Source organism: Desmodus rotundus, chromosome 7 (genome assembly GCF_022682495.2).
Source record: "Desmodus rotundus isolate HL8 chromosome 7, HLdesRot8A.1, whole genome shotgun sequence".
Taxonomy (NCBI): Eukaryota; Metazoa; Chordata; class Mammalia; order Chiroptera; family Phyllostomidae; genus Desmodus; species Desmodus rotundus.
In genome coordinates this window covers 15,762,499-15,776,196 of record NC_071393.1, presented here as the reverse complement: position 1 = coordinate 15,776,196, position 13,698 = coordinate 15,762,499, and the positions used below count along the sequence as shown (strand labels likewise).

General features: G+C 61.5%; 1 protein-coding gene across 1 annotated transcript; it reads left to right on the top strand.

Annotated features, from left to right (window-relative positions):
- The first annotated feature begins 3,344 nt into the window (after positions 1-3,344).
- CABP7 (calcium binding protein 7) lies at positions 3,345-12,584 on the top strand. Its single transcript, XM_024567219.3, has 5 exons — positions 3,345-3,476; positions 10,440-10,583; positions 11,304-11,416; positions 11,721-11,874; positions 12,104-12,584. Exons 1-5 carry the CDS (start codon positions 3,368-3,370, stop codon positions 12,229-12,231), a joined length of 648 nt encoding a protein of 215 aa, XP_024422987.1. The 5' UTR covers positions 3,345-3,367; the 3' UTR covers positions 12,232-12,584.
- The last annotated feature ends 1,114 nt before the right edge of the window (positions 12,585-13,698 follow it).

Here is a 13,698-nt window from a genome sequence, read left to right as displayed (position 1 = left end):
CGTCAGAGAGTTTTCAAGCCCTGTCTTCATGTCCTTCCTCTGTAAAACTGTGCCCCCCTTCTCTGCTACCCTTCAGCAGACAGTGAGCTGTGGCCTCAGCCATGCTGCCCAGCCCTCCGGCGCTCGCTGTGTGAGCCCCAGGTGGGAGTAGCTCCTCCTCATCCTCTGACCCCCAGCCTGACTTGCTCAAAAGGCCTGGCACCAAGGTACACAGAAGTAGAAGAGGTTGACAACAGGTTCCAGAAGGGGCAGCATTCCTCTGAGCCTGAGAGGGCAGGGAGAGATCAGCATGGCTCAGAGCCTGGGCCCTGGCCCCACCCTGCTCCCACCTTGGGCTTGAACCCCCAGCTCTTCCCCATACAGCTGCATGATTCAACCCGGTCCCTTCCGTGCCCCCGTGCATGAATTGGGGCAAGACTAAGCTACCTTTAGAGGTTCAGGAGACTTAGCACGTCACCTGCACAGCCAGGTGTAGCTCATGTATCCACCATAGAAGGGGGAGCAGGTATAGCTGGTGGCAGGTGAAAGACCCCTGGGCCCACGGCCAGCTCTGTGGGCCTTGGCTTTGCACCAGGGGAGAGGACAGGGACTGGACTGAGTCACCGGGGGACTGGGTTTTCAGGGATGCACCAAGCAGTGGGGTGCACTACAGCCTTGGGACTGTAATCCCCAGCGAGTCTTGTCCCTTGGGCCTGGTGGAGCCCGCTCCAGAGAGCAGCCTGGTCACAAGGCAGACAGCCCGATCCCTGGGCCACAAACCAAGGCTGAGGCCTGCAGGAGGCCCGTGTCAGCCCCCCTGGGCTGGCCACATGAAGTAGGCCCACCCACTTGATTTTTATTCGATTCATCTCGGGGACTGTTTCTGCATCATCCTTTGAAATTCCCCACCTTGGCTGCAAGGCTGGGAGCCGCAGGGGACACAGCAGGAGGTGCCCCTCTGTCAAGCAAGTAGGGTACTAACGTGCTCTGCAGCAGCCTCTCGGGGAGTCCCCAGGACCTGTGTGGCCCCCTAACCCCTCACAGGCTCCAGCCCACCCGCCCTCAGTGCGGGATTTCAAACCAGCGAGCCTGGGCTGGTGTGGCCTGGCCACTCCGTAAACACCACAGGAGAGAGCTACTGCACTTCATGCTCTCAATCAATACGTGGCAGCTATAATTATTATTAATTCATATTTCTCAGGGGGATTATCATGCTAATAGGAAATTCCCAAGAGGTATAGGGAGGCACCGCCAGGCACCTCTCATCTGTCACATCGCTTCATGCTCATCACAGCCTGGGAGGTGGCATTCCCACCTCCCCTTCACAAGGGGGAAACCGAGGCCCCAGGAGGTTAAGGGAGGTGACTAAGTTCCCATAGCAAAGAGGTGGTAGATGCAGGAGCCTCAGGTGTACCTGGCTCCAGTTCTAAATTCTTACAGCCTCACTCCTCTGCTCCACCAGAAGGCCAGAGGGAGCTCAGAGCACTAAGCTCCAATGGTGGACCATGGAACAGCGGGACAGGTAGATGAGGAGGGCTTTCCTGGGGCCTCTCATAGCCCCAGGCACAGTCCTGATGGGCACCCGACTGGGGAGACACATAGCTGGGGTCCTTCCTGTCTCCTCTGAAGGTTTCGGGTGCTGTTGCGAGTCCCCTCCAGAGCCGTGCCAGAGAGTGCTGGGGCCCAAGCCCAGCCCAGCCCAGCCCAGCCCAGCCCAGCTCAGCAGAGCTGGCATCTCTCCCTGAGCCCCCTCTCCCCAGGCCCCAAGACAAGGCTGTGATTAATCAGCAACAAAAGCAGAAACAAGCAGGAAAATGTAATCAGTTTGGGAAGGGCAGATCAGGCAGGGCTGTGGCAATCTGCTTTCCTGCTGGGGCCACAGGCTGATTGGACCAAAGAGGGCAGGGAGGTGGTTCCGATGGGGCCTCCAGGGACAGGGCCCACAGCTGGGGCCACAGCAAGGCCAGAGGGTCATCCCCTCCCCCATAAATATGCACTCACATCTGTGCAAGCATGCCCATGCCACTCCCAGCCCTAGGTCTGTGCCCTGCCCCCCACCTGCCCAGGCTTCTGCCACCCAGCTGCTGCCCTCCCCTCCTCTGCCAGCTCACAACCTTGGCACATACAGGTGTCCAGACACTCCAGATCGACGTCCATTTGCATGTGGACTTGCACACTTGTACACACACTTGTGGATAACAGATATATGCACACACATGTTGTGTCCCATGAACACCGGCCCTCTCGCCCCGATGTGCACGCATGCCCTGGGGCCTTGGTGAACCCCACACACACATTAGGTCTACCTGCGGCCATGTGAACTGACAGGCCCCCATACCAGTCCCCACAGACACCCAACCACCTACCTTTCTGTTCCTGGATGCCCCCTGGCCGTGAGACAGACCCTGGCTCCCCCTCTGCAGGCTGAGGGGCAGGGGCTTGGGAAGGAGCAAGGACTGAGGCTCTACTGAGTGGGGGGAGGTCTCAGCCACAGGGCAGGGGCGCCTGCCCCTGCCCCTGCCCAGCTCCTGCCTGCCGCCCCTGCTTCATGACCTTGGTAAATGCCCTTCTCTCTCAGCCTCAGTTTCCCCACCTTGGAGCCTCTCCTGGCACCAACACTGTGTGACTCTCCTCGAGAACCCAAACGCCTGGGACCAGCCTCACCTCGCTGGCAGGTCTCGGGTCCTCTGGTCCCTGCTCTCAGTTCGAGGGGTGTGGGGGTGGGCCAAGGTGCAGGAAGAAAGGGTCCCACCCCATCTTGGATCCTGGTGGCTGCGGTGGGGGGCGAGTGATCCTCCCCGGGGAGAAAGGGGACCCGGGGAGCAGGAATCCCCAGCGGGCTTGGGGCGGCCCCTCAGGGGCCGGCGGCGGGAAGGGGCGGGCGGGGGGGGGGGGGAGGGGAGCGCGGAGGGGGCGGGCGGGCAGGCGGCTGGCGGAGGAGGCGGGAGCGCAGCCAGCCCAGCACAGAGCTGGCGAACGAGCGAGCCGAGGAGGCGGCGAGAGCCGGAGCGGCGGGCTGGGCGGCCGCGCGGGCCAGCGGACGAGCGGGTGGCGAGCAGCGCGGAGCGCGCGGGGCACCGAGGAGCGGGCGCAGCGGGCGCAGCGCACGGCAGCCGGAGCAGAGAGGCCCGAGTGGCGCCGCCCCCACCACCCCTGAGGGGCCCCGGCCCGGAGCCCTACGAGGGAGGGGGCGGCATGGACCCGCGGCTTGGGGCGCGGGGGCGCTAGGCCCCCGGACGGGTGGCACCTCGCTTCGTCGCTGCTTCGCCGCCGGGCCGCCCTTCACAGCTGCGCGCCCTGCCCGCTCCAGCCGCCCCCCGGGCAGCCGCCGGCCCATGAGCCCCGACCCTAAAGTTTGCGGCGGGCAGGCGGGCGCGGAGCCTCCAAAATGCCGTTCCACCCGGTGACGGCGGCGTTGATGTACCGGGGCATCTACACCGTGCCCAACCTGCTGTCGGAGCAGCGCCCGGTGGACATCCCCGAAGATGAGCTGGAGGGTAAGTACCCCACCGGGACCCCCTGCCCGCTGGCCCTCCTACCTGTGCGCCCAGGTGAAGCGCGGGCTAGGGCGCAGGGGGCGCGGGGCTGTCCGCAGGTGCTTGCTGCCAGGTGGGCGCTCCAGCGAGCAGCTGCGCATGGAGGCCAGTCCAGCTCGCACCCCTGGGCGCCGCGGTGAGGGTCGCCAAGGCGGAGGGGCGGCCCAGCCTCTGCCCGCGTGGTCCCCAGCGCTGCGGAAACTTGCTGGGTCCCGCAGCGGGGTCACGGGGCCGTGCAGTCCGCGGTGACGGTGCGGCAACGCGACAGGTTGGGGTAGGGGTCCGGGCTGCGCTCCAGCGCCGGCCCGGCCAGAGCACCCGCGTCCTGATCCCCTCCGCGGCGCCAGCCCGCGGCTCTGCGCTCGCATTGATATTCCACTCGTGTAGCTTTTCAAATCCAATCTGCTCGGGCAGCTGGAGAAGGGGAGAGGGCAACTGCCCTGCTTGCCGACTGCGGGGCTGCCCCCCAGCCCCTCCTGCGGCCTTAGCTTCTTCCTCACAGCCCTGCGGGGACCCCCAGCCCCGAGCTCGGGAAGGCGGCCGGGGAGGTGGTGGCGACAACAAGTGGCCAGATTCAGCGGCTTGGTCGTGATAACCAAGCCTGGAAAAGGAAAGGCAGAGAGGCACCCCCTGTCCCTCTGCCTCTGGACATGAATGGGGACTTTAGGCAGCGGTTTAGGTGAGATAGGAGCAGAGGGAAAGGGCTTCGGTCCACGGACCGAGGCTTCTGGGGGCAGTGAGACCCCTATGGCCTGGGAGCTCTTTCCCTACTGGGATGGGGGCAAGTGCTCCGGCTTCCCCCTGACCCCAGACCTCCTGGGGCCCCATATGGAGTGAAGTGGGGAGGGGCTCCAGGTTGATGGGATTCTTGGCCCCCGGGATCATCTTGTCTGGTGTTGGGGGAGGGGCTGAGATTACCCAGAGGCCAGGCCTCTTTTGGAGTTACTTGGGTCCGGGGTCTCTGTGATCTAGGGCTCATCAGAGTCTGGGGGAGGGTTGCAGCTGAGACACCAGCGCAGTCGGGGATGGCGGTGGGAGCAAGATGGATCGCTGCGGGAGAGGACCTCCCTTTCCCCCAAGCCCTGGAGGGGGCAGGTCTTGGGGAAGTCAGACCTGGCTTAAGGGGAAGATCAAGAGGGAACAGGCAGCTCCCATCCCCCCAACTGCACCACAAGCTATGGGCCACCTGCTCCTCACCAAGTCCCCTCCAAAACTCCCAGAGGCCAAGAGAGCCACGGAAATGGGTTCTGGTGTCTGATGTGGGCAGGACAGATGGATGGGTGCTGCTCTTGGGTCACTGGTCTTGAACCCCAAAACCCAAATCCCTCCTCTGTCTGGACCAAAGTCCAGGAACCAGAGCCTCGTCCAGGGCCTTGGACGAGGAGGGAGTATGATGAGGGGCAAGAGGGCAGGGGATGGGACATAGGCTGTTTCTTCCCTAATGCCTCCTCCTGCTCTGGGCCACCGGAAACCTCCTGCCAGTGCCCCCTATTGCAGGTTCTCATCCCTCCTTCCTCCTGGCCACTGAGGCAGGGGTTAACACTGTCCCCTCACATCCCAGGCAGCTTCCACCTCAGTCTCCCCTTCCTCCTTCTCCCGATCTCCCAGGCCTGAAGGGGAGAAACTGAGAGGAGCCTAAGATGCAGGGGTAAGTGAGGCACAGGGCAGGCAGTGCAGGGGCCAGGAGGCCGCAGCATCCCGTCGGGCTGCCCAGAGGCCACACTGGCAGGAGCCCAGGAGCGTTAGTCACCAGCCACACCAAATGCACTCCCTGCTTCACTCCGTCCTCTTCTCCTGGGCCCTGGGGAGCAGAGGGGCCTGGCACAGGGGGCATCTGAAGGGCAAGGCCTCCTTCTTGTGAGCAGGCAAGGGCTGTGGAGCAAGCAGATGCCTAGGTGGCCGTAGCCCATCTCCTGACCCATGGGCAGCTACAGAGGAGGGCAAGAAGTCCCCTACGACTGACCCTTTTCTTGGCTACAGGCATCCTGAAAGCCCTCCTTCTAGGAGACCCCAGGCCCCAGTGACCCCTGGATGCCAGGGTTGTGTGGACAGGGTGACCATTCCTGGCACAGATTCCCCCTCCACCTGCTTCACCGCCTCCCCAGTGCCCCATTAGTGCTTCTGCCCCAGGGCAGTCTGGGTAACACCCAGGCCCTTTCCTGGGAGGATGCCCATCAGTGGGGGAGCCACATGTGCCGAGAAGAGGGAGCCTGGCAGCTTGGGATGAAATGCTGCAGACAGTACGTGCCTGCTGCAGAAAACCAGGGGGCGGTTAGTCCAAGGGGGAGGAGACCGGAAAGGGAGGTGGAGAGCTCAGGGTTAAGGTCAGGGCTTTCCAGGCAGCACTGGGTCCAAGTCTCTGCACCCCTACCTCTTGGAGGGACCTCAGGCAGTCACTTGCCTCTCTTGCCTCGGTTTCTCCATCTGTAAAAGGGGGTTGGCATTGCCCCTCCCCAGGGCAGCTGGTGACAGCGGATGTGATGGAAGTGCTCAGTGCGGGGCCTGACAGGCAGTGGGGGCTGGACAGACGCAGCAGCAGGGGAGGCCAAGAAGGGGGCCCTGCAGGGATTGGAGTCTGGAGTGTAGAGGGATCGGTGAAGGCTGGAGAGGAAGGGCTTCAGGGAGTGCAGGGGGCCGGACCAGAAAGGCAGGCTGGGGGAGGGGCTGGGTGGAAGGGGCCCTGAAGGTCTGGCAGAGGCACTGGGACCCCATGCCTGGGGCGCCATGGATGGCAGTCCGCAGGGTGGATGTGGCTGGGAAGAGCTGGCCTGGGACCACGTTCCCCCCATGGGAAGCTCCCCCAGATTCTCCTTGTACCTCCTCCCAACATTCACACACAGCAGAGAGCCCCAGGCCTGCAGGAGCACTGAGCCTAGTCCCAGCGGCATCATGGGACATGAGCACCCAAGGGTGGGCACAGGGCACCTGCAAGCCGCAGTCCCATCCACTCTGGCCAGAGGAGAGAGGAAACAGACAGGCAGCCACCAGGGCAGGGTTCTGAGGCTGGCACTTGGCCTGCTCAGTGGGACAGTGGAGCCTGCATTGAGAGTGGCCAAATAGGGACATTTGGTGAGTGGGGGGCAGGGGAGCCCCAATGATGCCCCTCTTTCCTGCAAACCCAGCGGCTGCCTCTGCGTGGGCCAGAACTCAGGGAGGCTGAAGTGATGGGGCGCGGGGCCAACGTCTCGGAGAGTGCTAGTCACTGCAGAGGACAGACACTGTCCCAGCCCCGCAGTGACCTCCAGCCCACGCACCCCTCCTGGATTCCAACTCTCTGACAGAGTGCTGGTGTCCCTTGGAGCCTGTTGGGGACTCAGGCCCTGACAGCTTCACGGGCTCAGAGGAGGGAATTAGGGGTGTCAGGCAGGAGTCAGTAGGTGGGGGACAGTGTGGGCCTGGAAACCCAGAGGCCCTGCCAGCCCTTTCCCGGGCCAAGTCCCCATGCCAAGAGGGAGCACAGCAGGCTTCCCCCACCTCATGCTGCAGGAACAGAGCGAGGCTTTCGGGGAAATGCACCCAGCTGGGACGTGCTGATGGCAGCAGCAGCATCAGGGAAGTCGTGACAGTCCCCCCACCCCCCGCACTCAGGGAGTCCCCAGCAAGTCCAGGCCTCCGCGATGGAATACAAGTCACGTTCCCATTTCATAGATGAAGCACTTGAACCTCAGAGAGGGAACTGCCTTGCCCAAGTCATTCAGCTGCTGAGCCACAGAGCTAGACTTCAAGCCCAGGCCCCCAGGTCCTGGCACCGGCCAACAGGAAGGCTGCTCTGGTGTCCAGAACTCATGCAGTCCTCCTGCTCCTTCCGGCACTGCTGTCTGACATTCTGATTTGCAGCGTCCTGTTCTGAGCCAAGCCCCGCAGCATCAAGCACTTACACGCTTGATTTTCATATTTAGTCATCCCTGCGGCCCCATCGTACAGGTGAGCAAACACCAGCCAAGGTCAGCCGGTCAGCTTGTAGGAGAGCTGGCGTTTGAACCTGAGTCTCTGTGACTTAAAGCTGACTCTCTGGCTGAGAAGGTGGTCCCTGAATTTGGCCTCGGGAGTCAGCCGGGGCTGGGGCAGGACTCTTGGCATTGGCAAAGGTAGAGAGGCAAACCTGAGGTGTGAGCTGTGTGTGCCAGGGAGGGATGGCAGAAGGGACACACGGACGTGGAGGTGGCAGTCTTTGGATTTATCTAGTGGTGCTAGGAGGTTAGTCCTGCCTGAGAAATGGCTGTGGGGCCCATGGGTGCCCCCAGGCCCATCATCTGCCCACACACCCTGTGATTCACCTGAGCACCAGTCTCCTGCCAGCCCAGGGCATTTCCTCGGGGCTTCTGGAAGGGGATCAGGGCCTCCAACTGAAGCAGCCCTGGGCTCCAGGAGCCACACCTGGCTCCTGCCAGGATGGGAGGGACAGCCCGGACCACAGTTCATTGCGGGGCAAAGGGCCAGCGCCCAGTGCAGCCCCGCCGGGGATTCAGGGTTTTGCCATCTCACCCTGAGATCTCTGAGTGGTGGCCTCACGTGAAGAGGTGCAAGAACTTCTGCTCAGCCCTCTCTCTGTGCACTTCAGATGGGTGGGTTCCCCAAATCCGTTAACCATTCGCACTGCAAATGTTTATGCTTGAATGACAGGCACTGTTCCAGGTAATGGGGGCACAGCTGTGAACATACCGTACTTTTCAGACTATAAGATGCACTTTCCCCCCAAAATTTGGGAGAAAAGGGGGGTGCTTATTATAGTTCGAATATAGCTTACCTGGCTTTTCCTATTTTCCTCCTCTAAAACCTAGGTGCGTCTCACGGCCCGGCACGTCTCAGAGTCTGAAAGATACAGTACCTGTCCCTGCTCTCGTGGCACTTGTAGTTCACGATACAAGGTGGTCAGTGCAAGGGTGGGAGAAGAACAGGGTCTGAGGGAACCCAGAGGAAGGCCAGAGTCAGCCACGAGGCAGCAAGGGCACCAGGGGGGTGATGCATCCATGCTGGGAGCCAGCCGTGCCTCCTCATGTGCCATGGCGAAGGAAGGGCACTCCAGGTGAAAGGAGCTGCCTATTTGAAGGCCTGGAGCTGGAGCAGCCCCAGTGCCCACAGAACTGAAAGGGCCCCCAAGGTTGGAGCTCAGGACACCTGAGGTGGGCGGAACCTGTGGCTGGGTCAGGAAGGCAGCTGTGCCAGCCAGAGACCTAAGTGTGTGTATTGGGGGGGTGGGGCAGAGAGTGTGCCTGGTTGCACGGCCAGCACACTCATCTCTAGCAGAGATTCTCAGGCAACTGGAAACCACTCAGCAGCCTCCATAACTGTGAGGCCTCTGCTCACATGCCTCTGGGAATGGGAGCTCACCACTCCTCAGTGGCTCTGGAAACCTCTAGGTGGAAGTTGGCCCAGAGTTCCCAGAGTCTGGGTTTCACAGAAACCCCTGGCCTTGCACAGATCTCTCATCCCAGCTCCCGTCCCGCAGGCGGGCAGGTACGGCCTGGGAGTGGTAAGGGCAAGATTCAGAGACAGAGGATCTGCGGCTCCGTTTCTGCCTGGCCTGCACGGCAGCTAGTCCAACCTCCAGGCCTGGGTGCAGACACCAGGTGGGAAGAACCTGATGAAGTTCGGGGACTCCATCCAAGCCACCTTGCTGGGTAGCCTGGAGCACTCAGCCACCCTGTCTGGGCTATAGTGGGACCAGCAGGATCAGGGAATGACCCCAAGATGCAGAATCACACAATCAGTTTCAGGGATTCACAGACCCCTAAGGCCAGGCTCAGGCCAGCCTGACTCATGCCCTCACTAGAAACGGCCCGGACCCCACACTGACCCTGGGCTGTCCACCCAGCCTCCCTGGGCCTCATTTTCCAGCTCTGCAGCATGAAGGTATCTCATCTGCCTGTAGTCCAAATATGCCTGTGCACGCACACACACATACACATACCCCCCCGGGGTCACCTCTGCCTGCTGAAGTCCTACCCGGGGACACAGCTTAAGCAAAGGCCAAGAGACTGGCAGGCAAATGAGCAAGGAGACTCTGGGGGGCTGGAGCAAGGAGGGTGCAAGGGGATTGAGATCGGCTCTGCCCCAGAGGAAAATGCTCCTTTGGGCCCTTCTTGGGCTGAGTAACAATGAAGGGACAGCAGGCAGAGAAACAGGGGTAGAGCTGGAAGAGGTTCCTGGGTGTCCTTGGTAAAACCTTGTCGCCATGACTTCATTACCACCCGTTTTACTTTAGGTGAGTCTGAGGCTCGCCCAAGGTCACTCACTGGGTTGCTCCTTCCCAGGCTCCCAGCTCACTGCATTGCCCCCACCCGAGTCATCCAGCTCTTCAGGCCTGTCTCCCCCTCTATATACCAGAGTGGAGGGAGCAACCCCCACATCTGAGCCGACCTTCCATCTGGCTTCCCTTTCCCTGCAAACCTTGGGTCCCCAAGGCAGTCTGCACTGAGCTGCTAGCCCTGCTGGGCTGCCTTGCATGGTTGTCAGAAGAGTGTTGGCCAGTGTTGAGGAGCTGAGCCTGAGCCACTGAGCTGGGGGGTGGGGAGGAGTGCAGGATGGGGACGAGGAAGAGCGAGGATGGAAGGAGTGTGGGGTGGGCAGGCACCGCCTGGCTTCCTCCCCTGCACAGTGGGATCCACGGCTCCTGCCACACGGGGTCGTTGTGAGTATGCCTGGAGAGGCCATGGGAGCCTGGCTCACTGAGACCGAGACCCTGGGGATGGTGGCATCCCTACTGAGGGCCTGGCACGCCTCTGCTGCTTGCTCTGTCCCGAGCTCCCGGAAGCAGCGCTATTGCGGACTTCTGGGCCACCTGCCAATGCTCTGACCAGACCCGCAGGCTCTGGTGGCTTCTCAGTGCTGGGCTCAGGCTGCAGGTTTGGGGATCTGGGTGCTCTGGGAAGTAGGGTGTCGGAAACAAGAATGAAGTCCCAGCCTGCTCTGCTCCCCCCACAGAAATCCGAGAGGCCTTCAAAGTCTTTGACCGCGACGGCAATGGCTTCATCTCCAAGCAGGAGCTGGGCACGGCCATGCGCTCCCTGGGCTACATGCCCAATGAAGTAGAGCTGGAAGTTATCATCCAGCGACTGGACATGGATGGTGAGCGCTGCCCTGTTTCTCACCCTTCAACTGGGGGGCTAGGGCCTGAACCACGGGGGCTTTCACTCCCCCCACTGCCAGCCACCCCCAAGCCCATCAGTTTACAGCTGGTCTGGCCCCGTTTCCCAGCCTGGAGAACCTGGAGAGCTGAGGCCAGTGTGACAGCCCCAGCCACACCCAGTGGTTAGACTCTACCCATCTTGGTCCGTGTCCTGAGAAAAATTTAAAGCACAGAAAAGTAGAAAGAAGGATATACTAAATATCCCGGGTCTCACCATTCAAAATAGAAAATGATTTAGTTGTATTTGCCACCTGGCATTTTATTATGGAAAAAATCATTAAGGACCGGTAATGCCCAGTCCCCCTCTCATGCCCCTGTGCCCTGCCTCCTCCTAAGAGAGCAGGTTGTCTCCCCTCCTGAGCTTCGTGTCCCATCTGTGTGGTGGGGGAACATGGGTCCCACACCCACCTGGGGCAGCAGCAGGGCCCTGGGAGCCATGGGGGGTTCTGGGTGAAACACAAGGCTCTCCCACGTGCCCAGGGCGCACTGCCACACTCCGCCCTCCACCTCGTCGGCGGAGCCTCATCACACTGTGGCTTAGCATCAGCCCCTAAAATTTAGGTGCCCCTGAAAGTGACAAGGCTTAGAAAAGGAGGGGACCTGCCTGAGGTCAGACAGCTGCAGGCTGACTCTGCTGATTGGACCTGTGCCTACTCTAGGTGATGGCCAAGTGGACTTTGAGGAGTTTGTGACCCTCCTGGGACCCAAGCTCTCCACGTCAGGGATCCCAGAGAGGTTCCATGGCACTGACTTTGACACTGTCTTCTGGAAGGTATGCCAGGACCGGTGGGGACCCAGGGCTGTGCACACTGTGGAGGGCTGTTTTGGGACCAGTGAGTGGCCATGCCTACTCTGTGAAGGGGGGACGGCCACTCTAGTCTTCTGTCCACTGGACGTCTTGTTTCCCAGAGGGTCACAGGCTCCTGGGAGAAGCTGGGCAAGGACTTGACAAGTGGAGCGAGTGGTTTCCAGCCCTGCAGAATCTGGAGGCCTGTCCCGGCTCGAAGGGCTGCAGGCGCCGGATGGGGACTGTGGTGGTAGTGGTGGCCAGAACACTGTGTCTCCTCCCGCCCAAGTGTGACATGCAGAAGCTGACTGTGGATGAGCTGAAGCGGCTGCTCTACGACACCTTCTGTGAGCACCTGTCCATGAAGGACATCGAGAACATTATCATGACGGAGGAGGAGAGCCACCTGGGCACAGCTGAGGAGTGCCCCGTGGATGTGGAGAGTGAGTGACTGACCCCTGAGACCTACCCCGGGTGGGCCAAGTGCTTGAGTAGGGGAGGAACCAGGGGGGTGCACAGTGGGGGCTGGGTCTTCCTCGCCTGCCCCCAAGCCTCATGTCCTTGTCCGCCCCATGAGACAAACCCATGTGCAGGAGTGCAGGCAGCTCCTGACTCCATCGCTCCACTGTCCCCTTCTGTCTCTCTCTGGTGCTCCCTGGCGGGCGGCCACAGCCTGCTCCAACCAGCAGATCCGCCAGACATGCGTGCGCAAGAGTCTGATCTGCGCCTTCGCCATCGCCTTCATCATCAGCGTCATGCTCATCGCAGCCAACCAGGTCCTGCGCAGCGGCATGAAATAGGTACCGCCTGGGCACTTCCTCTGGTGCACACGGTGCACGGGCCCCCTCCACACCCACCGCCGCCTGCAGGCCTCTCCTTCAGCTGCACCCTGGGCCACCACCACTGCGTGCATTTTGGGGCCTGGAGGTCCAGCGACTCCACTCCACCCGCCCTTGCATGGAGCCACAGCCCAGTTGTGGAGGGTCTGATGGTGGCTCTGAGGACGGCTCCCAGCCCCGCCTGTACTCTGCCCCTGCCCCCCCTGGCCTGTATGTAGCACTAACTCTTCCCACTGTCCAGGGGCTCCCGGGAAATTGAGGGATTTGTGCAGGGTCCAGTAGCTGCTGCGGTCCCTTAGGCAGGAAGGGGCACCCTGGGCCCAGAGCCATACAGCTAGTCCAACCCTGGTCCTTGAGGTTTGGGCCATGGGCAGGATGGTGGAGGTGGGACAGAAGGCCTCTTCCTGGGGTAAGGTAGGGGGGTGAGGTCAGGGTCTCCTGGGTCCTACTTCTTGGCATGGACTGAGAAGGCCCCTGGCCTTCTCTTGGGTCCCTTCCTCTTGGAGACTCAAATCCAGCCCTCCTCCACACACTCACTGGGACCAGAGAACCAGCCCAACTCACAGATGAGGGCCCCAGGCTCAAAGGGCCCCCAGATTTGGCTTCAGTTCCCCTATCAGTAGGATTTTCAGGAAGGACAGAAACTCATGAAGGATGGGGCAACTGAGGTGCCTGCAATCCCCCCACCTCCTGGGTCCTCCCACAAGAGGCCCAGTGGCCTGAGGGCCACACTTCCCACTATTACCCTAGCATAGAATTTAGAGCCGGAGTACAGTTGAGGAAGGAAGCAGAGGGGCCTGGAGGCCCCAAATTGCCTGAGCAGCCTATGTGATCTTCCCACCAGCCAGGCAGCTCCTCCAGGGCAGAAGCCTTGGAGGGGCTTGTGTCCGTGCCGGGAAGCTCAGCCAGGCCACTCTCGCAAGCCCAGGACCTGTCTTCCTGGGTCCCCCCCATTTCTCAACACAAAGTAGGCTGGAGACCGAGCTCTCATCCCTGCCCTAGTTGTGCCAGCTCACGCTCAGGCACCAGCTCAGCATGGGCGGGCGTGGGGACTGGGAATGGCAGGCGGAGTCCTTGAGCTCCTGTCCCCACATCTGGAGCCACTTCTTGAATGGGTGATGGTCCCAGCCACACTGGCTGCCATCTTCTGGCTCCCAAGGGAGAAGAGCGGCAAGCACCGTCACCCTGAAAAAGACCTTGTACCACTCCAGCCCTGCCCATCCTCTGACCAGGGGCCAGAGCAGTGAGCTGAGGTCACCCAGCAAGGGGGAAGCGCAGCCATATCACCATAGTGACGGACTTTCTTCATAAACATCCAGGAGCTAGTTTTCTCACCCATCTTCTCAAGATGTCCCATGACGGAGGGAGGGTGGAGCTGACCAGCAGGGCCAGGACCAGGGCTGTACCTGGTGGGGGAGCTCCTGGGCC